Source organism: Squalius cephalus (genome assembly GCF_949319135.1).
Source record: "Squalius cephalus genome assembly, chromosome: 11".
Taxonomy (NCBI): domain Eukaryota; kingdom Metazoa; phylum Chordata; class Actinopteri; order Cypriniformes; family Leuciscidae; genus Squalius; species Squalius cephalus.
The window spans coordinates 24,422,031-24,446,491 of record NC_137132.1 but is presented as its reverse complement, the minus strand read 5'-3'; the positions used below and the strand labels follow the sequence as shown (position 1 = coordinate 24,446,491).

Genomic DNA, 24,461 nt, shown 5'->3' with positions numbered 1-24,461 from the left:
TATTGTCTTTAATGTATAGAATAAATGCAGCCTTGGTGAGCTTAAGAGACTAAAATAATAAAATATATATTCAAAGTTTCAAGCTAGGACATCTGCAAGGATTTTGACTGAATCTGAACGTATCAGAAATGGATGAGTGAACTCTGATCATGATCCCACATAGCATGATAGCAGAGTGATGTTGAGCTGTGAATAGATACTGGTGTGTTTTGGATCACAGTGACAGATTCTTCACTATCTCTCTGTTTTTTCTCTCTCTGTGTCAGGCAAACACACATGCACATACTAATGCCGGCAGCCTGCTAATCTCACACACCTCCACACTCTGTCAGGCACGAAGCCCAAGTCACAGATCCGTGGAAGACATACTGACAGGAGGTGCCTGTGTGCGTTTGTGTCTCTCTGCTGGACTGGGTATAGCGGAAAATTGACTGTGATGGACAGACTGACCAGCTTCAGTGTGTGTATGTGTGTTTTTTGTGTACCTGTGCAGTGTATACTTACATTGAAGCAAGGTTTGACTATTTATGACATGAAATTGTAAATGTGTGAGTGTATTTGTGTGCATGTGTTGAGGGTTCAACATGATAGCTTTGACTCGTTAATCTGTCAAAGTGTTTTTTTCAGAATTCATTTAATCATGATTTGAAAGGCTCATGAGAAAGCCATTCAACGCACTTGCAACGCAACAATCCGCCGACCTTCGCAATCAACTGTGAGCTTGATTTGAAGAGCCTCAGTTCGGTATGGAAGAATCTGGGTCATTTTCTCGCTCTCTCTGTCCTGTGCACTATAAGCATGTTCAGTAGTCTGTGCGTAGGTTGATCGCTCAATTTTTAATCTCCGAACGAGCTCAAACACACAGACACACCTGGGGTGATGGAAGTGGACTGTGGAAATAGGACATGAAAGCCATCTCTCCTCCACACACGGGAATAAATAACAGTCTGGAAAAAAGTCCTTAGCTGCAGCTCTCAAGACGATTACACACGCTCTTTAAACCCAATCAGGCTTTGCTCTATGAGACAACATCCCTCACTTTGAAGTTGTTACTGATATGGCCAATCGCCTCCAGATATCTCACAGTTAACCCTAACAATTTCAGTATTCACTGGGTTTAAAATGTGTGGATCTAATTAATTAAAGGCTTTAGTACTTTTCTTGGTTGCTTATTTTCTACTGGGGATACACTTCTATAAAAATTCTGGCTGATGTTAATAAGCTGACAATTATTGAATTATTAATATTCTGGGTTCAATACAAGTTAAGCTCAATTCGACAGCTCATTTACCTCCATTGTAAGTGTCTCACTGTAACCCAGATTCATAGTTTTTTTTAAAGAAAAGGAGGGAGAAGTTGAAATTATTCATTGTGGTTATCATCTTTACAAGTAAGGTGTAATAAAAATATGTAAAAGTTGGGGGAAATGCACAATTAAATCTATCCTATTATACTGTTTCTAATATCAACCAATTCAAAAATCTCAGTAACCACTATGCTACCAATATATTGTGTATAAATTAATTTATTATCTAATTAATATTACCCAGCTGGTAAACTTCTCCTGCTAACATGCTTCAATATTTAAATTTCAATTGAGACATATAAAAGTTGCATATTTATTTTTAGTTTTTGACATTAAAGACATCTATAATGTTACAAAAGTTTTCCATTTAATACAAATTTCTGTTTAATAAATTGTATATTTTAAAAAAAAGAGAAATGTATCATGTTTTTCACAAAAATATGAAGCAGTACAACTGTTTTAATCATTGATAATAATAAGAAATGTTTCTTGAGCATCAAATCATCATATTAGAATGATTTCTGAAGGATCATGTGACACTGAAGACTGGACTAATGATGCTAAACCATCACAGGAATAAATTACATTTTAAAACACATTAAAATTGAAAACTGTTATTTTAAATATCAATAATTATTCAGAATATCATTGTTTTTACTGTATTTTTTGATCAAATAAATGCAGCCTTGATGAGCATTAAATACGTTTTTTGTTTTGTTTTGTTTTTGGTAACACATTTAGAGCATTTATAACATTTTCACTCACCATCTGCTGAGTCTTTGTTCTTACGGCTTCCAGAACCTTTCTTCAGCATGTTGCGTCCGGAAGAGAACAAGTTGCTGAGCTCATCCAGAGGACTGGTTGGTGTACGACAGCCTCGACCTCCCGACCCTGAGCTTGAACCCGAAGCAGTGGAGACATTTTGCATGGAGCCCCCGTGCACACTAGAGGAATTCGAGAGCCGCCCGCTTTCACGTGATCCGTGTGCAACTCCGGAAGCGCTGCGAGGAATCGTCCCGGTCATGAGGGCATCGTACGGCGGGGGGCGCTTCAGGGTGAGTGGCGTTAACGCACGACCCATACTGACGGGGGACGGGCAGGCGGAGTGGCTCCGGGGGTACCCATGTGCCGCGGATGACCCACCGCTTTTGTACAGCGTAGATGTCAGGGGTGGAGCGGAGGACCGTCCTGATGCTGTGATTGTTTGTTGCTCCTTAGTCTCTGCTGACTTCTTCTTATGATGATGATGGTGGTGGTGGTGGTGTTTACCAGACACCTGCTGAGCCTCCAGCTGTGGTCCAGGGTCAGCGCTAGTTGGGGACGCACCAGGTTTGACATATCCGACGTTGTCCAACACGGGCAGTTTGGTGACATCCAGAGGAGTAAGAGGAGATTCGTCAGAGTTGGGGGAACACTGGGCTGGTGCAGGTGGGAACACTAGTAGAGGAGGGCGGTGGGAAAGCAGATTCGGGAATGGGGCGGGAATGTCACAGAGTGAACCACGTGGAGTGGTGGGTCGTGTAAGTTCTACCTCCGGCACCAAAGGAGTGGGACACTGCTCCCATCGTGACTGGCCGTGGTCTAAGGATGAAGGCAAATCGTCATAAGCAGGATATTTCATCTCCTCATACACACTTTCACCTTGGTCATCCTCTTCATCGCCATTAGCTCCGGCAATTCGACTGAAGTCCCGTAAGATATTCCCCACCATCTCTATATAAACAGGCTCCGCCTCATCGTCAGTGGCAGGGGCGGGGCTTTGATTCTGAGACGCCGACTTCTTTTTGTGTTGTCGCGGCAGAGAGGCAGACTTAACTTTGCTGCAGTGGTTTTGAATGTAAGACTCGTCAAAGGATGTGCTGAGCTGCGTGTTGGGGTTGCGTTTGGGTTTTGGCGGAGGCATGCGACGGTACTCCTCACTGCAGGGGCGGGATTTAGATGCTGTGGGCAAGAGAACGGAAATGTTTAGAAATATGGATTTAGCATTTCACAGAAAATTTGTTTACATTCTAAAAAAAAAGTCGATTTAAATATATCCTATATGTCCCATAATGCCCCTTTCTACAAGATGTAAAATAAGTCTCTGATGTCCCCAGAGTGTGTATGGGAAGTTCTAGCTCAAAACACCCCACAGATAATTTTTTATAGCATGTTAAAATTGTCACTTTTTGAGGGTGAGCAAAGACACACCGTTTTGGCGTGTGTCACTTTAAATGCAAATGAGCTGCTGCTCCCGGCCCCCTTTCAAGAAGAGGGCGGAGCTTCAAGGGGTCGTGCTATCAGCCCCGATTACCTAACGCACATTTCTGAATGGTTAGTTGATGAATTTATGTAGCTAGCTGATGTGGAGTTAACTATCTTCAAGTCATTGATTAGCATATTCTGTCATGATAATCTATATTTCGCTTGTGTGGGAACTGTTGTAAGATGCATACAAAGCCAGAGAGCATGCGGCATGAAGATAGAACAGGTAAGGTTTAGTTTAATTACGGTTATAACTCATGTTGTCATCTTGCTTTTACAACATGCTATTGCATTTTTGTTACGTACTGTATTGCAATAAATGTGAAAAGAGGAATGCGAGAGCTTGAGCAGACTCCCAAATGTGGTCTACTACAACAACTCTTCCTCTTCACAACATGGCCTCACCCCCTTTGTTGCTTGCGTGTTCCCAAGAGCAGGGTTTATGGAAATTTTAGGGTTGGTGATATCACCATATATATATATATTGTTGTAGTCCTTAAAAAGCGATTTCTGTAAAAGAAAGTCTCTCCCTTTGCTTTGATCTTTGGGCATCGTAACTTTGCAGATGTTGTTTATGCTCAAACAGCAACATTACACACTAACTATAAAGTTAAAAAAGTGAAATCATAATCGACCACCCCTTTAAGAATCTATGATTGGATCATTATTGCAGTGATTATAATGTTTCTAGCATGTTAAATGTTACACACATGAATTGGCACCTCTGAGTCCAGACCTTAAATTCATTGAAAGTATTTGGGATGTGCTGGAGTAGACTTTACAGAGTGCTTGACTCTTGCATTGATCTTGATCAAAAATTGATGTACCTCTTGATGTAAATAACATCACATTTATTTCCATCAAGAGGTGCATCATTCTTTTTTTGATATAACTAATATAACGTAGCAGAAGCATAAAAGTAAAGTACTGCAGTATAGTAATAAGGTGTTAACAGAGTGTCATTGTGGCCATGGCTTAGCAAAAGGGTAGCAAAGTCAGCGTGTATTAGTTTTAATGTCAGTGCTATCCCCCAAAGCCGTATGGGGCTGCACAGGGCCATTACTATTCTATTGTGCATGTGATGGTTTTTGATGCTTCTTTCTGCTCGCACCACATCCCACGACTGCCCTCTCAGTACAGTCACTAATCTTGAATGTGTGTGGTTACGAACTGAGTTAATAGGCTTCTCCAAGGACTTTTTAGTGAGAATAGAGTTTAACACTCTGCTTGAGACAGGATTAATTATACACAGTTGAGCTACCAGTGCTGAGAAACGAAAGAAGCAGGCCGTGCTCGGTGTGTGTGCATCTGTGTTCTGATTCACAGGCTCCCAAGCACTATTCACTGCTTCCTGCACACTGACTAGGAGATATCTGCAGAAGTTCAATTTTTAGGCTCTAATGACAAAATATACTTGTGTAAATAAATATAGATAGGATAAATGTACAATCTACAATCAGACAAATGGCAATTTATTTATGATATGTATGCGTAGTCTTGACTATGATAAATTGTCTCTCCACATGTGAACGGATATATTAGTGTACACTATTCCCTATGCTGAATAGCCAGTACACTTTGCAGGGCACTCTCGTGTGCTACTGCCAGTAACTGGTGATGTTAGCTTGTAGAGATGCTAGGCTTTGCTTTCTGAACGTGGAGGGAGGAGTTCATGGAATAATCAAACAGGCAGTTTCCTACACTGGAGGGCGGTGAGGAAGAAAACTAGGTCATTTTAACTTCATGAATGAATTTCTTCCTGACTATCATCTCAGTGGAAAGCAACTGTTTCAATTTCTCTTTCGCCCTCCCCCTCTTGTTTACTCACTCGCTCATTCTCCATCTTTCTGTCATTTCTCCCCACATCACCACAGCTGGGCTCAGTGAAGGGCAACTTGACTGACCCGTTTCTTCCAGCAATGGCAGGGCGGTGTGTGTGTTTGTATATGAGTCTATAAGTGTGTCTCTTGCCAACAGCAAGCGCAAGTAATAGTTAATGGGTCAGCATGGGAAGTATGCTAATTTTTAATCTTCCATTAAGCTGGCTGAAGCTATAATTACGTCATTCTCTAGAGACTCTGGATCCCTGTGCGTGTGTGTGCGTGTGGATGTCTTTTTGTTATGTAAAGGACATGACAGGGGTTTATATCAGCTTTGTGGATGAACTCTGTGATACACAGATGAAAAGTCAGCAAGAATGACAAAATGATTTAACTTATCATTCAAAGAAAGATCACAGTACCTCACCGAAGTGACAGAAAGGGGACAGAGTGGCTCGCATTCTCTCAACCATTTTACACACAAACTTGTACACCTTGCAAAAACCTCCCATATACTTCGTCAAGTATAAATTTAGTTGATTATAATTTCTGCACCCTAACCCTAAATGGGCGTTCACACTGATAACCATTTACAAAGACAAAGCGCAAATCCAGAACTCAATAATTTTCAATAAAACACGAGCAATAGTGATCATTGCAATGCAAAGAGTTTAAATAAAAAACATTAAAAATAAAAAAAGTTGCAAATAAATTGTTTGATTTTTTTTTTAAATAAAAGAAAGTAAGTTAATTATATACTTTTTGTGAGACAGAGTCACAAATATGAGTAATAAAGTTACGACTGTCAGAGATCTAATTGCAATTCTGAGATACAAAATTGTAATGATGAGAAATTAATTTGCAATTGTGAATTATAGTCATATTGAGAAACACAAAATCGCAGTTATTGTTTTTTATTTATTTATTTTTATCTGAGGTGGACATTTATGGAGTCCTGCACACGACATGCAGGGGAAAAACAAGCTATCACCGTCGTGAATTAAGAATTTGTTCCAACGACTTATTTTTTCTCCTCATTTTAGTTGAATGGTTGGTGAGATTTAACTAAAATGAGGGAACAAATTCATAAAACATGGTCACGTAGGTCAATGTACACTGAAAAACATTTGGTGTAGGATTTCCTTTGAAACAATCTTCACTCATAAATTGCTAGTTGTCGCAATCCTCATTCACCAGACTAGTCACCTCAGCAAACTATGTTTCCCATAATCCTCTCTGGCTACCACCTGTGCACACTCAACAATCACCAGACCTGTCTGCCATCAGCCTCATCAGTTCCTCCATAAAAGCCAGCACCAAATACACATAAGTGGTCTGGTCTTGTCGGTCATCCCTGAATACCAACCTGTGGATACTTACCTGTGTGATCCTGTCACAGATAAGAACAGTCATTTCCCTTCCAGGATCACCACATCGATCATCTTTTCAGTTACTCACCTATTTACATCCTGTGTGTCTCTCAATAAACTCTGTTTGGATTTTACCTGTCAGCATTCTTCTGTGACACTAGTACATTTCACAAATAATTACAAATCAGCAAGTTACACATTGAATTAAATTTTGAAGTAGAAAGACTGAATAGTATTTTCTTGTAAGACATATTCCAATAATCTTTGTTTTATGGAAATATAATTTTTTACATTGAGTATATATTTCTGATATATAATTTTTTTCCCCACATGTGCAGGCCTCTGTAAAAAAAAGTGTGTGAAGTTAAAGATACAGTGTTTCAGATTTGTTTTTGGTTAGTAGTGATATTTTAACTAAAACATAAAAATATGTTTGGAAAAATAGTACTGATGTTGTTTAGAAAATTATTAGGTCTCAATTCTTATGGTTGGTGCCGATGCCCTCTGCTGCAGACGGCATACAAATCATTATGTCTATGGAAAGTCCCCATAAAACATGGAAACCTCTGTGTGTGTGTGTTATAAATGAGTTTGTGACACGACAAAATATAGGGCACTGTGTTCCCGAGGACAGCAGGTGCGTGCTGTACCTTCCTCTCACAGCACATCCATCTCTCTCTCTCTCTCTCTCTCTCTCTCTCTCTTTGAAGCAGAAACCTTCTCATGATGTTTGATTCCCATCAGAGGATGTAGCAAATGCCCCATCTCTTATCTAGTATTACACCGCTGATTTAATATAGATGTTTATCTGTGTTTGTATTTGTACGATAATGCACTTATATTGATTTCCCTCTAAATTAGAGGTGAAATAGTCTCGCCAATGAGATATGCATCACAGATATACGCCTATAGGGACGCCACATGCCACATGTCATTAAGTTTAATACGATGCTGTTTAAAGGACGCTGGTTATGATTTATTAAGGTTTTGCATGTATGTCACTAGCTCTGTCTCTCTATCAGAGCTATATATAGGACATACATGTTCCCTTGACACTAGGTCAGCATAACACTCACTAACATACACATGCAAGCCATCACACATGCTCACGCTCACAGGGATCTGATGGAGGAAGAAATAGGAATATAATCAGAGGTATGTAGAGTACCAAATTTTTTAAAAAATATGGTACTACTACTACATTTCCATGTTTTTGGACGTGTATCAAATAATACCATGGTAGATATCAAAGTTCCATGGTTTTACCATCTGATACCATCACTGTACCATGGTACGAAATGAGATAGAATTGGATGTACTGAATTATTTTTACTAAAATAATAATAATTATTTTGTATGTACCGTTATACCATGTTTTTTGGATGGTAAGTCCATAGTATACTTTGAAGTACAGCTTGGTAGTCAATCAGTACTATGATATATATCAAAGTACCATGGTTTTACCATCTACTATTATTGTACCATGGTTTGAGTAGAAAAAGGAAAGACAGATGGAGAGAGAATTTTCTATAATACTGTGTTTTTTGGACATAGTTATGCCATGTTAATGACTGTATTGAAGTTCCTTGTATGTAAAAATACCATGTATATGAATATGGTATTCATTCAGTACTGTGGTAAAGTACAATGATTTTACCATCTGATACTATCATGGCAAAACCATGGTATTTTTTGTATTAGGAATCATATGGAAAGAGGTATATAATAGATATACGTAGATATACGTAGAGTACCATGTATAACCATTTTTTTAGTACATGTACCATGGTTATACCATGTTTTTTTGACATCTAACATGGTAATTCCATTGTATATGAAATACCTTGTATATATCATTGGATATGAGTGAGTTAGTCAATCAGTATTATATATATATATATATATATATATATATATATATATATATATATATATAGTACCCTGGTTTGATCATCTAATGCCTTCATTGTACCATGAAAAAGGAGAGACAGATGGAGAGAGAATTTTCAATAGCATGAATTGGAAATTAAACAGGAAGTAGAAAAGAGGGCGGGTCTATGAGAAAGGGAATACATAAACAAGTGAGATAAAAGACAGGATAGTAATGAGCAAAACAAGAAATGGTGCCAAAGTGGGGTGGGAAATGAAGGCACGAGAGTAAAGGAGGGATGAGAGATGGGGGGAGTGTAGTGTGGGAGCTCAGGGGAGAGAGAGAGAGAGAGAGAGAGGAGAGAAGGAGGGGAGATGTTGAGCTTTGAGGCTCCACTGGAGGAATAATCTTTGGCCCTTAGTGTGGTGGAAATACCACAGAGCCTCAAGCTAATGCGTCAAACTCAAAAACACTAACTCTGTCTTTCTGTATACATCATTACTCGGATATCAAGACATTATGATCCTATATGAATTTAAATGCGTGCTCTGGGCACGATATTAAAGCAGAAAAGAGAACAAATGTATTGCGAAAAAGAGGTCATCATCATATTCATCAGCATTTTAGAATGATTTATGAAGGATCATGTGACACAAGACTGGAGTAAAAATTCAGCTTTGCATCGCAGGAAGAATAGCATTTTAAAACGTATTTTGTAATTTATATATTTTGATCAAATAAATGCAGCCTTAGTGAGAATTAGAGACTTGCTCTTTCTGACTGTAAACTTTTAAACAGTGTAGTGTATATTAGTAAACTACAAAATGAGGCTGCACATGTTTGAGGTTGAATACACTGAAAAGGATGATGTGCTGTATATAGTACAGTGAGTTTGGCTGCGTTTCAAATTTCACCGCAAAGAGCCGGTTGATGTTTTAAGGGTTAATGCACTCTAAATGAGGTTTCTGAACGTTGTAAAATGGGGTCAAGTGCTCGAGTGGAGTTAGGTATGTTGTAATGTGTGCTTCTGTTTTGAATTTGAAAGAAAAGCACTTCGAAAGCTCAGCTCTCTGAGTGAGATCAGTTAAGATCAAGTTAAGGGTTAAGGGAAGGGTAATGTGTGAGGAAATGAGTGTGTGTGTGGAATAGTAAAGTCCGTTGGGGCATTTGCTCACTGTATAATATAAAGCAGCCTAGACCAGCACATTTAGTTTAAAGGGTGTGCGTGAAAATTTTGTCTGCATAAGCTTACAATAGAACTATGTGTATGTATACATGATTTGTTCCACCAGTGGAACATTATATCACTTCATCTTTGTGTGTGTGGTGTGTATGCGCATCACGACTCAAGTCTCCGGCTTGTCGACCTTGTAGCCGTGAACTTGTTTATGAAAGCCATCATCTGTGTTTTGGTTGATTCTGTCTGAAGCTGTCGCCGCCGGTAAAACACTTAGGCCCGGACTGTTGCCCATGGCAACGGTTGCCCCTGTTCATATGACACTGCAGCCGCCGAGCAACCAATGAGAGTGTTTTGCTGGCTCAGGGTGACCAGTCAGAGGAGGAGAAAGAGTTGATGTCACTTGTTCTTAGAAAGATAGATTACAGGTGTCTGTGATGTTAAGAGCCATTTTCAGTTATGTAAAAAGACTGCACTGACTCATTACAGTGTACAAGTGTGCATCAAGCCCTTCTCAAAGCAAGTCAGTCCACTCGACGGCCACCTCGGTAATGCTATTTTCTGCCGTAACTGTCATTGACACTAAGAGGAGCACTTATAACCAAATATATACACACCAAAAAAATATACACACACACACACACATATATATATATATATATATATATATATATATATATATATATATATATATATATATATGTATATACACTTTTGAAGTGCACTGTGAAGTCTCTTATTATCAAAACAGTATACAGCAACATTGTAAAATATTACAATTTAAAATAATTGTTTTCTAAAATATAAGTTATTCCTGTGATGGCACAGCTGGATTTTCAGCAGCCACAATTTGATGAATAGAAGCTTCAAAAGATCAGCATTTAAACTATACTTTTTGGTAACAAATGTAAAAGTCTTTACTGTCACTTTTATAAAATTCCATGTAAAATCTGATACAAATATATACATTTTACCTTGTCAGATTAGGCTATAAAACTATATATATTTTTATTTTTCTAATGTGCCTGTTTTTTTCTAGAACAAAGCTTGACATAAAGCAAAAAACAAGATTTCCTTTACTGCTGTTAACAAGTTGAATGATTTCTTTGTTTCGTCCTTACTGTCTGTAGGTGTACAGTGCATTTCTTTGTTTGTATGCATATATGTTCATAGTATAAAATATGTACCACCTTTCCAGTCTATCTCTTCAGTGTGATGTGGACTGCAGAGAGGAAGAGGGTTTGGTGTGTGTGTGTGTGTGTGTGTGTGTGTGTGTGTGTGTCTGGAGCTCTGCATGTGTAATGATCCATGGGAATAAGGCATGCATGAAAGAGATGGCAGAACAGAGGGGATTTGCATATAATAGTGAAGTGATGAGAAAGAATAAAGATGCAACTTTTCTCAATCTTGTAATGCATGTTTTTTTGTTAAGAAAAAAATCATGTTGATTGTAGTCATCTTTCACAATAATAAAACTTATTACTAAAATAGAAAATATATATTAAAATAGAAAACAATGATTTTAAATTGTAATATTCACAATAATATTTCACATTTTTACTGTGATGTTTATATGGATGATGTGCTTATATTATAAGAATATTAAGCAGCATAGCAATTTTTGAGCAACAGATCAGCATATTAGAATGTTTCTGAAGGATCATCATGAGGAATAATTGCCATCACAGGAATAAATAAAACTTAGAAATATATTAAAATAGAAAAAAGTTATTTTAAATTACAATAATATTTCACCAAATAAAACTTAAATATGTCATTTTATATTGTCATATTTCACAGTATTACTGTGATGTTTATATGGTCGATGTGCTTATATAATTGAGAGGGAGAAAGAGTGAGAGAACAGGACAGGAGAGTGATCTAATCAACAAAAAGGTACCAAAGGATGGGGGAGGGGGGCATACTTGCATTGCATTATGAATTGCATTCGGACACATTTCCAAATGCAAAATCAAGCATGCATATACAGTAGCTAAAAACTTTAGGGCCAGATTTACTAAACAGGGCAAATTAGCGTGAGAGGAATTCTGCGCGTGAATGACTTACATTCTGAATGTCAATTAAAGAACACAGGAAATCTACCAGTTAGTGTCTGGTAAAAAAATAGCTTTTTTTGGCCTGTAAATACTGGCCCAAATACCAATAAATTGACGAGTGCAAACCTTAGTAAATCACCTTGCGTGATTCATTTCAATACTCTCCTCCCATACATTTTGCATCTGAAAGGGAAACTCCTACAAATGCATATGCAATAAGGTCAGCCGCAAAAATAACCCTGTCCACGCCTTTTCACTGTGAGTCTTTAGTAAATCCTGACAGCAGATTTTTAACGCCAAACGAGGGTTTGCGCTGGTGCAAGCTGTTAGTAAATCTGGCCCTTAACATATTACATGTACACAAATATTTACCATCGCATTTGTCTGTTTCCTTCCCGCTCTTCCCCGTGCTGAGCCCAGTGTTGACCGTCTCAGAGGAAGTGCTGAGTTTGGTGTTGGGATCTCGTCTGGGTTTGGGCGGGGGCTGTTTTCGTGAGGTGGGACTCCCCTCCTCCTCTCCCCCTCCCACCGAGTGCAGAGACTGTGAGCGTACGGTGAAGCCCAGGCCGCAGGGAGGAGGAACGCGGTCCTGAGGGGCCGGCATCGTCATGAAGCCCATACGAAAGTGTTTGCCTGCGTATCCCCCTCCTTCTGTCGCACGGGCCACATCCTCACCAATCCTGAAGAGAGAATGGATTTATTTTAGCATTTCACAAAGTATTACATTTGCATCCAGCCATGGCTCCGCCCATCTATGAACTTTTGACCCCATATACTTGCTGAAACCTAGATGGATTTCAGCATCCATCAGACCACCGTTCCAGAGTAGAGAAAATGTTTTTGTTTCTTGCTTCAAAACGACCGAACACCAGTACAGATGTTAGTATTCTGTACTAATCCAACATTCATTAATGTGAACAAAGAATACAGCACACAAACAAACATGAACATAGTACAGGTCAGAGCATTGGTGTTGAGATTTAGGACCTGAAAAATCCTCATGCAAATGAAATTGAGAATGTAGGCTATGTGTTGTGGTCTATTAAACCCTGAACTGAACTTGTATTATACTATGCTATGCTACGCAACGCTACGCAACGCTACGCTACGCTACGCTATACCATACTATACTATACTATACTATGCTATACTATACTATACTATACTATACTATACTATACTATACTATACTATACTATACTATACTATGCAATATACATACATTTCTACACCACCGTTCAAAAGTTTGGGGTAAGTTTTCTTTAAAGAAATGAACTTTTGTTCAGCAAGGATACATTAAATTGATCAAAAGTGACTATAAACACATTTATAACGTTACAAAAGATTTCTATTTTTAAATACATTTTGTTCTTTTGAACATTCATCAAAGAATCCTGAAATAAAAAAGTGCCATATCTATTTTCAGCATCAAATCATCATATTAGAATGGTTTTTGAAGGATCATGTGACACTAAAGACTGGAGTAATGATGTTGAAAACTCAACTTTGTCATCACAGGAATAAATTACATTTTAAAATATATTAAAGTAGAAAACAGTTATTTTATATCGTAATAACATTTCACAATATTACTGACTTTACTGTATTTTTAATGAAATAAATGCAGTCTTGGTGAGCACTAGAGATAAGAAAATCTTACCTATCGCATTAAGCAATACATATGTGGCAAAATATTCCACGTTTTAAATGTAAGAATGTTACTGAGGAAAGGCGAATTCACTTCATCCATCTATCTGTTCCCTCATAACTTCATGAATCTATCTTGCCTAAAAGTCATTTCTGCATAATCCAATTCAGAGCAATTTGGCTGGATTTTAAGATGATTTCTGCGCTGAATATCCCATAAAAATTGAGTTACTTTCATCTGTCTGTTCATGAGAAAGAGTGTGAGCGAGCGAGAGAGAGAGAGAGAGAGAGAGAGAGAGAGAGAGAGAGAGAGAGAGAGAGAGAGAGAGAGAGAGAGGGAAAAGGGGGCAGTCAGTTCAATTGCTGTCTCTCAAATTTTCTCTCTCTCTCTCTGAGGAAAACTAATCATACTAAAGGGCAGACAGGATTTACTCACGTTGTCTTTAAGTAACCATTCACTCACTCACACACACACACACACACACACACACACACACACACACACACACACACACACACACACACACACACTGCGAGTGTGTAATCAGAGGGGAGGGTGTGGTGCTGTGGTGGCTCATAAAGAATGATTGAGAGTCTGTCTGCCAACTTCACTGCACCAGCGTCCCTCATCTCTCCACATCCTCTCTCTCCTTCTCTATCTTTTCATTCATGTGTTGTCACACAGTAAAAAATTATATGGTCAATAAGTTATGACAACATATGTTTTTACATTGCTTTAACTCATCAAAATAAGTCAAGCAATTTTTTACTTTATTTTATAAGTTATACAAGAATCAACTCATTTTTTAAAGTCAGTTTAATGCAATTTAAGTTGACATGACTTGAACATCCAAGTTGATTGTACTTAATTTAAGGCAGCAACATTTTTTTGCAGTGCATCTGTCTTGTCTTTCTTGTACAGTCTGCAATTTTTCCCTCCCTTTCAGTTGTCACACTTCACACACACGTCTTGAGTGGCGAATCATTTGTAGTCATGCCTTTTTTTTCCGCATCTCTTTTCACATTACATTAAAATGCTGATTATGCCGATTAATGTGATTAAACAATTAACATTGCAATGCAATGCAAAAAAAATAATAATTGAGGCTTTAGTTGAAAGACTATACGCCAGCAAACACGCCTTCAAATTTTTTTCTTTGTCCACCACTATTACACACTCAAAAAGTTTTTTTTTTTAAATTAATTAATACGTTTTATTCAGCAAGGATGCCTAAGTGACAGTACAGACTTTTATAATATTACTAAATATTTTGATTTCAAATAAATGCTGTTCTTTTGAACTTTGCAAAGAATGCTAAAAAAATGTGTCATGGTTTCCACAAAAATATGAAGCAGCACAACTATTTGCAACATTGATATTAATAATAATAAATGTTTCTTGAGCAGAAAATCAACATATCAGCACTGGCGTTTAACTGTGCTTTAGAAAAAAATGTGCTTTGCCTAATGATTTCTGAAGGATCATGTGACACTGAAGACTGGAGTAATGATGCTGAAAATGCAGCTTTAACATCACAGGAATAAATTACATTTTACAGATATATTCAAATAGTAGATGGTTATTTTAAATTGAAATAATATTAGAGTACTACTAATACTAGAGTACACTAGTCTGCTATTTTGTATTACCGAAAGAGACTAAAAAAACAAGTATGTTGTCCTTCAAACCCCCCTGTCTTAAAAGCCTACACATTCCTCTTTTATCATCAGAAAAATATGCTGCATCATTTCAGTAGACTAGCTCATTATGGTGACACGATCACCTCACTGATGGATGTTCACATTAGCACACTACTGTATAGTGCTTACTATTCCTGCTGACAACACCATAGACCAGCATGAACTCCTACAGTATGTTGGTCCAGGCTAGTTTATAATGACTTGTTTGGTGCTTGTCTGTGTGCGTATATGAGTGTGAGGTTTCGCCAAGATTGTGTGGAGCAAATCTCCCCACAAGGTAGTAAAACCAGAAATCACTTAAATTGTGGGAAGCAGCTAATGAAAAATAGCTTAATAAACATAATAAATAACGTCTTAATGAAAATGCTGAAAGGTTTGTGTGAGGGATTAAGGGTAGGGTTAGGGGATATAAAATATCATTCACTCAGTATAATTCAATAGATAGATTTATATGGAAAGTCTCTTCCATTACAGAATATCAAACGTGTGTATGTGAAGGGTTAAAGGTCATGAGAGTAGCAGTTAAGCTTGGATTTCTAAAGCTAATGGATTTAATGGAAAGAGTTAGCAGTGACTAGTTTGCCTGTATACGTAGATACAGAGGATGCACTGATTTTTGCATGCTACAATGAACACGAAATATGATGAAAATGTGTGAAATATTGTACACACATACATGCATCTGATCTATTAACAGTATTGACGGTTTTGTTTCTTTCTGTTTCAAACACAAACTAGTCTCTATGGACGCAGAGAGAAGCAGGTATGCCTGAAGCCGCTCTGTATGCTGTGTGTGTGTGTGTGTGTGTGTGCAGTACTGTGCTATGTTTGTCTGTATTGATCAGAGCTCAGTAAATAAACTTCTGTCTTTGCCTGTCCAGCGGTTCACACCCATCAGCCCTGCTCTAATACATCAACCTCTCATCCTTGTCTTCAATCTTTATCCTGCAATATTTTTTCCTTGCATGCTTTGAGTCATTTTAAAATATTTTTGTCAGCCTCTCTCTTTCTTTTCCACCCCTTTCACCTTTTTTTGTCTTGTCTTTTCATCCAGAGACAGCTCTCTAAAGTAATATGACTGTTTTCCTCTCTCATCCTTCTATCATGCATCAAAGTGACCTTTTCCTGACCTTCACTGATATGTTAATGCCACTGTTATTGATCTAAGGATGTCTGTAGATTGTTTCCTCAAAGATGTTTACGTCAGGTCGTAGGGACACTGTTTATGACAGTGTAGACGATACCATTGACTGCGGTTAGACACTAAATTGCTTTCAGGGCTTCTGGCTGCTGCTATGGTAACCATGTCAAAACTATTTCCAGGCAATTTATTGAACATGAATTGTCATTAATATCTGGAAAGCTGTGTTAGACAGTTCACCCAGTCCCTCTACAATACAGTAAAGATGCATACATGTACACACACACACACACACACACACACGCACACAACAACAACTACTACTACTACTACTATGATGAATCTAACAACTGTCAAGAAATGTCCAGGTTATTATTTATCCCAAAATAAAAAAAATATATATATTTTTAAATTATATAAGGACGACTTCGCAGGACGTTTCTCGGTGATACGGTACTCAGTGTGTCGTAAATTATGAGATGTTGCAACTGTAATTACTCACCAGAGCACAAAACTGTGTCTTCTCGACATGTACACAACACGATGCTATTGTGTTTTAGGGCAGGTCAAAGTAGACGTTGTTTGAGGGCAGCCAATGAAGACCATAGGCTATTACTAGTAGAAGATTAGGCTAGTGGTCATAGTACCCAAGCAACAGCGTCACTGGATGGACAAGACTAACCGCCAGTGTTATGGATCTACAATTGAGGTCAGTGCGAGCGGAGAGTAGGTCTAGTTCAGTGGTCCCAAGTCCAAGTCTGGTGGTCCCGGAAGTCATCCCATTATCCACAGTGCTTCTGGCAGACCACCGCTTATGAACTCTCTTCCTGCCATGTCATGCCCATGGAGGCCATTCCACTGTCTATGCCCCATGTCACTGATAGAAGGACTTGCCAAGGTTCTTGCTCCACCAGCACTGCCCTGATGGTTTCCATCTCCACTGGCCTCACCACGACCACCTGATCTTCCATTTTTTTTTTAATCCTTCACCCCATCCTCCAGACTCACCACTGCTCCACGGCCTCATCCTCTTCATCCTCTTCATGGGCCTGGCCCTCCATTCCACTCCGACTTTTTGTGTCTTGTTTGGCCGTCTGGAGTCATGTTTCTTGTTCATGTCAAGTCTGCCCTTAATTAGTTCATGTGTTATGTTTTCATTGGTTGTTCTAGTCGTGTGGTTCTCTTTTCTGTTTTGTCATTGGCTCATTGTTCATTGCTTTCAGGTGTGTCTTAAGTCATTAGTGATGTGTATATATATATATAGCCCTCATATTCCCATTGTCTGGTGCCAAGCTTTGTTTCTGTATCTGCTGTTTTGTGACTTTGGGCCCTATTTTAACGATCTAAGCACATGGTCTAAAGCGCAGGGCGCAAGTTCACTTAGTCCGAATCCACTTTTGCTAGTTTAACAACGGGAAAAATGGTCGGCGCGCCAGGCGTATGGTCTAGGGTTATCCCTGTTCTCTTAATGAGTAATGGGTTTGTTTTGGGATAACGTGTGTTAAACCAATCAGAGTCTCATCTCCCATTCCCTTTAAATGCCAGTTGCGCTCGCGCCATGGCAGATTCGCTATTTACATGACAGAATTTGATAGTGGAAAGACCGAACGCGTCTCCAGAGCGCAAACAGAACTACTCGTGCACGAGGTAAAAGTGCGCAAGCAGACCATCTACGGGTAAACCATATCTTTATGTACACAATAATAATCTTTTACATTGTAATCCTTTTTATTTTAATATTTGGTGCTGCTGTGCATCCCTGTGTGTTTAATAAGCAGAGTGTATGCGCGTTGTGGACCCGCTTATAGGCGCACATTACTAACGCGCTCATTAAATAACAAAAAAAATATTGCGCCATTGACTTTAGACCAGGTTTCAGTTGGTCAATGGCACAGTCTATTTATTTTGCCTCAAAATAGCAACGCGCCAACAATGCGCCTGAACACACCACGTTTTCAGACCAGCACGCCCATGGGCGCACAAATGGGCGCAAATGCATTTGCTATTTAAACAACGTGGCGCAGGACATGAAAATGAAAACTGCGTCGGACTGAAACTAGCAAAAAACACTTGCATCGCGCTTGGCGCTGCACTGCGCCGGGTGTAAGATAGGGCCCTTTATGTTTGTTAAAGTTTAGTTAATAGTTTAAGTCAAGTCTTTGTTTATTTTGCATTTGTTTTGATCAAGTTTTGTTAAATAAACCTGAGAATGGGTTCAGTTCAACTTGCCTCCAGTGGATTCATTACCTTTATTATTATTCTGAGTTTACAAAATGAACATTTTCATTACTTCATTACAGTAATGATATAAAAATTGTTAATGTTATGAAAATAAAGTCACATTGGAAAAAAACCTTAATTATCCTAAAATACATTTAATTAATGTATAATAATTTCTTATTTTCAGGGTGAAATATAACCTGGACATTTCTTTGTGAGATTCACCAACCTGTTTTAAGACCACAACAAAGAAAGTTTGCTTGTCTTAATTGAAGTATGGTATAGAAAAACTCATAATACATACTTGTATACATAATTGTTTGCTTATAGAGAAACATTCGTAGGTGTATCTATAGAACATTTTGTGCATATAAATTCATATTCATTTCCCAATCCAATCATATTCAAATTCATTTTAAGCCTCATCAACATGCACACACACATTTATGAGAGTGAGGTGAGTTACAGTATAACAGGATTTATAGTATTATGTAGGTCCCTTAAGGTCATCAGATCCAGATATTCCATTGTGTGTCCTTGAATGGGTTTTTCTATGTGTGAGATAACAGTTGAGTGACACATACAAACCTGGTTTTTGTTGTGTGTTTCAAGGGAGTGTGTGCATGTGTCCTCAGGGGCCAGCAGTCTAAATTTAGAGAGAGGGAGACGAGGACCAAGCCCACTGTTGCCATAGAAACTCACCCCTCTGTCTCCATGGTGACAGACCCTGTTTTTTCCCTCTCCAGTCTAAGGAGGTGTGACTTTAGGCCCTCCCACTGTCAGTGTTCATATGTGTGTGTTTTGATCCTCTTTTATGAGTTATATTGATGAAATTTCATCTACATTCTGTAATCCTGATTGTTTAATCTCACTAAAACGCCTCCAAGAGAGAGAGACAAACCACAGATGAACTCGATCACTCAGTGTGTGTGTGTGTGTGTGTGTGTGTGTGTCAGTCATTGACCTCCTCTCCTCATGAAGAACACCCCACTTACGCCCCATTCCTGTTGTAAGAGGACCCAAGCTGTATGAAAAGAGGGCAACCACTCAGACCTCTCAGAGAGATGCTAAAGAGGAGGAAAGAATCTGAGGTTCGATTACAGGGTACAAACAGGAGGAAATGTAGGGTTAAAGGGGAAAATGAGGGGGTTGAGAGGACAAGTTGCTGATAAAGAGAGAGCGGAAGGATAAAAGTGGAATGAAGCAGGCAGGCAGAGTAAAGGAATGTGAAATGAAAGTCAAGTCAAATTAAATAGCGCTTGTTTCATGATGTTGTTTATAATATCTTAATATCTCCATGCCTTATTAGGGGTGAGATTTCGGACTATAGCCTCTATTGGGGTTTCACAGACACTGTGTTCCTGTGCTGCACCGTCACAAAAGCTTATCATTTAAATGTATTTTTAAGCCTTGTGGTTTGTGGTTTAAAAACAAGTGATTTTAAACCATTCAAGCACAATAAGCAGCAAAAGAGAACTCAATTCGGCATTTGTTTCAGAGCGCACACATCTGAAATGCACGCACATAAAGCCGCTGCGCATACAGCGTGCGAATACTGAGTTCTTTTTGACGCCTTTGACACTTGTACGGTCAAATACACACACTTACGTGTCAAAATCCATTGTAGTTCTATTGCAGTTTTTTTGTCATATTGAATGTTTACTTGTCTTTAGTAAGCTTGACAGTTCTTTTTTTTCTTTTTTTTTTTACTTAATATGTTAGTTAGGCTAGTATTAGTTTTTTTTTAGTATAGTGATTTTGAAGTTGGAGTTTTATGAAATTTCAATGGTATCAAAAATCAATGGTATAAAAAAAAAACTGTGAATAACGATATATATATATAGTTATCGTGAAATAAAATTACTCATATCGTGATATAAGATTTTGGTCATATCGGCCACCCCTAGTTACAGTCACATTTAGTGATATTATAATATAGTTTAAAGTTTGCGATGATACAAGCAATCAAGCGGTTCAGATATGCTATAGTATATATCTCCCTATGCAAGTACACTGTATTTATGTGGATAAAGTTGAGCATACTTGTATATCCAATTTATATCCCAAAAATCAGGCTGCTGAGATTATTTGCTAGCATATATCGCTATGTGAATGTACTGTATATATGTGAATAAAGTTGGATATAATATATATCCAACTTGAGAGCTGTGTGATAATACAGTTTACATTTTGTGACGATATAAACAATCATGCAGCCGAGATTTGCTATGTATAATTAAACTTGGATATATAATATTTAAATATCAGTTAATATAATTTAATAAACTCAGAAATACATCACTGCTGAAGTAAAATAGGTTGCATACAGCATTTTGTGGATCCAAATTTAGCTACATAGAAGTCAAAATAACAATAAAGGAGAATACAAATGCAGTGGAATATAATTACACACACACACTCACACCTCGGGCCGCTGTTAGATAAATCAGAGCATCCTTTTGTGTCTGTCTTTTATTAGATTGGCTGAAATGCCTGTTCTAAATTACTCTCTGTCACTCTCTTTTTTCACAGACACACTCACACTCACACACACACACACACACACACACACCATAATGGCCAAAGGTTTTCATTGACTCTGTGTTTGTCTCTCTAATATCCAGCTATTTCCTCATTGACTTCATGAGCTCAGGACCAGTGACCTTTATCTCCCTGCCTCTCTCGCTCGCTCTCTCTCTCTGCACATGTGGCCGACAAACAAATGTTAAAGAGCACAACATTCTAGTGGCATTAATATTAACTAGACGTTTACATTTTCTTAAGAAATTGTGAGTGGTGCTTGTTCATTAAGAAACTCACTGAGATGTCGAGGTGCAATGTGGTTGTTAAAGAAATGGTTCTCAACTTGGGGGCCTCAGGATGACTTCAAAATATTTAAATTAATCAATTATTATTAATACATTCTAAATAATCTAACTCTAATATATTTTATTGAAGGATTTATAGTTCTGAAATACAGAACATCACTTCTGTCTTACTTCACAAAATTAATTAACCATGTTCATTTAATATATCAATAAAAAAGTAAGCATATATGCGTGTTGGACAGCGGGCCTTCAAGTTAAAAAGGTTGAGGCATTCTGGGTGGTTGCTAAGGTGTTGCTAGGGTGTTCTGGGTCCTACATATCCTTCAATGTGCATCTCTGGGATATTTCTGCCTATTTTATTGTTTGCCAGGTGAAAATGATAAGTCTGATCACTCTAATAGCTAGCAAAAACAGTGCAGGACGAGCTGCAGTCTGAATTATATACTTTGATTTAGGGGGTTTGTTCAAATCTCTAAGTATGTACAAGAGTAATAGCCAATAGCATTAAGTATGTGCAATATTCACATTTATATCAGTCTATCTCTAGCCATGAGTGTGTACCTCTTGATAGCTTCCTCCTGCCGTCTCTTCTTCTGGTTTTTCTCCTGTAGGTATGTCCATTGTGTGTGGTTGCGGACACGGTCGCTCTCTCGAGCGATGTCGGAGGCGTTCTGGATAACCAGCTCGTCATACGGCCTCAGACCACTGTCCTCCACGTACTGTAGGAAACGGGTGCACTCGTCTTCCCCTGAATCCATCCTTCAGCACAGCAGAGAGACTGCCTGAAAGACAGATGAAGAGAGAGAGACAGAGAGAGAGAGAGAGAGAGAGAGACAGAGACATGAGTGTCTCACACACAATGTCATCCTGTCCTCTTGAGGGCTTGTTCTTTATAGAAAAACACAATGAACTTCGGAGGTACAGGTGGGATGTATACACACACACACACACACACACACACACACACACACACACACACACACACACACACACACACTAGCATGTGGTTCTCTGGGGAATTTGTTATCCTTTAACACTGAAGAGCATGATTCACTGCAGGGAAAGGGCAAGAGCTAGCATGTTTAACACACATGTTTACATAGCTATCCAAATGAAGATATAACACAGATTTAGATTATTTATTTATACAGCTAATTATAATTTCTACTGACAAACAAACCCTAATATAATAAAAGCACATTATTCTCTTTGTTTGTCTGTCTTATCTTTCCATCCATTGTTCTATCTATCTATCTATCTATCTATCTATCTATCTATCTATCTATCTATCTATCTATCTATCTATCTATCTATCTATCTATCTATCTGTCTATTGGTCAGTCCATCCATCCATCGTTCTGTCTGTCTACTTATCACTAACTTCTGGTGACAATTTTGCCCACTAAGTATATAAACCGGTTAAGTCAATCCATCCCTTCATCATCTATCCATCTATTGTTCAGTCCATAGAAACTGTAGATAGACATGAATGGAAGGATAGATAAGACAAACAAAATAAATAAAGTGTAAAGTGAATAAAGTGAATGTCTATCATTCAGTCAATCCATCCATCCCTCCATCTATACCTCCATCCATCCCTCCATCCATCATCCATCCATCAATTGTTCAGTCAATCCATTCCTCCATCATCCATCCATCTATTGTTCAGTCAATCCATCTCTTCATCATCCATCTATCCATCCATCTATTGTTCAGTCAATCCATCTCTTCATCATCCCTCCATCCATCCATCCCTTCATCATCCCTCCATCCATTCATCCATCTATTGTTCAGTCAATCCATCCATCCATCCCTTCATAATCCCTCCATCCATTCATCCATCTATTGTTCAGTCAATCCATCCATCCCTTCATCATCCCTCCATCCATTCATCCATCCATCTATTGTTCAGTCAATCCATCCATCCATCCATCCCTTCATCATCTATCCATTTATTGTTCAGTCCATAGAAACTTTAGATATATATGGATGGAAGGATAGATAAGACAAACAAAATAAATAAAGTGTAAAGTGAATAAAGTGAATGTCTTTCTATCATTCAGTCAATCCATCCATCCCTCCATCTATATCTCCATCCATCCATTTATTGTTCAGTCAATCCATCCATCCCTCCATCCATCCATCAATTGTTCAGTCAATCCATTCCTCCATCATCCATCCATCTATTGTTCAGTCAATCCATCCATCCCTCCATCCATCCATCTATTGTTCAGTCAATCCATCCCTTCATCATTCATACATCCATCCATCTATTGTTCAGTCAATCCATCTCTTCATCATCCCTCCATCCATCCATCCATCCCTTCATCATCCCTCCATCCATCTATTGTTCAGTCAATCCATCCATCCATCCATTCATCCATCTATTGTTCAGTCAATCCATCCATCCATCCATCCCTTCATCATCCCTCCATCCATTCATCCATCTATTGTTCAGTCAATCCACCCATCCATCCATCCCTTCATCATCCCTCCATCCATTCATCCATCTATTGTTCAGTCAATCCATCCATCCCTTCATCATCCATCCATCCATCCATCCATCCATCCCTTCATCATCCTTCCATCCATCCCTTCATCATCCATCCATTTATTGTTCAGTCCATCCATCCATCCATCCATCGTTCTGTCTGTCTACTCATCACTAATTTCTGGGGACAATTTTGCCCACAAATTATATAAACTGGTTAAGACTAGCAAGATCAGTCAGTTACTTAACATTACACGCAAACAGTGGTAACATCTGGCCCGACATTATGTGCCACTTACAGGTCTTATTTCATCCTACTGGGTTTTTTTTCAACATGCTCTCGAACACTGTACACTATACATTGATAAATAATTTTCAGCCTGTGGTTGTGAGAGAGAGAGAGAGAGAGAGAGAGAGTATGTCAAGTTTATTTTTACAACTTTGGGAAGATCAGTCATCCAGTGCTCTGTACTCTGTTGTATTATTCAGCATGTCTTAATATAGACTCTGATCTCAGATTATCTCCCTCTCTCTCAATTCCCTTCCTCAGTCACAACCTGCCTTTCCTCCATTAAACATCTTCCACACA

The 24,461-nt window shown here is 38.4% G+C and overlaps 1 protein-coding gene across 2 annotated transcripts in view; it reads right to left on the bottom strand.

Moving 5' to 3' along the window:
• The window catches only part of nyap2a (neuronal tyrosine-phosphorylated phosphoinositide-3-kinase adaptor 2a), a 44,563-nt gene that overhangs the window by 14,881 nt on the left and 5,221 nt on the right, over nt 1-24,461 (bottom strand). For both annotated transcript variants that reach the window (XM_079885001.1, XM_079885000.1), the window contains 3 exons: nt 21,943-22,163; nt 12,217-12,524; nt 2,072-3,247 (listed from right to left, as the gene is read on the bottom strand). In XM_079885001.1, coding sequence (XP_079741127.1) covers nt 2,072-3,247; nt 12,217-12,524; nt 21,943-22,139 — 1,681 coding nt within the window. In that variant the 5' untranslated portion in view covers nt 22,140-22,163. The remainder of the gene's footprint in view (nt 1-2,071; nt 3,248-12,216; nt 12,525-21,942; nt 22,164-24,461) is intronic.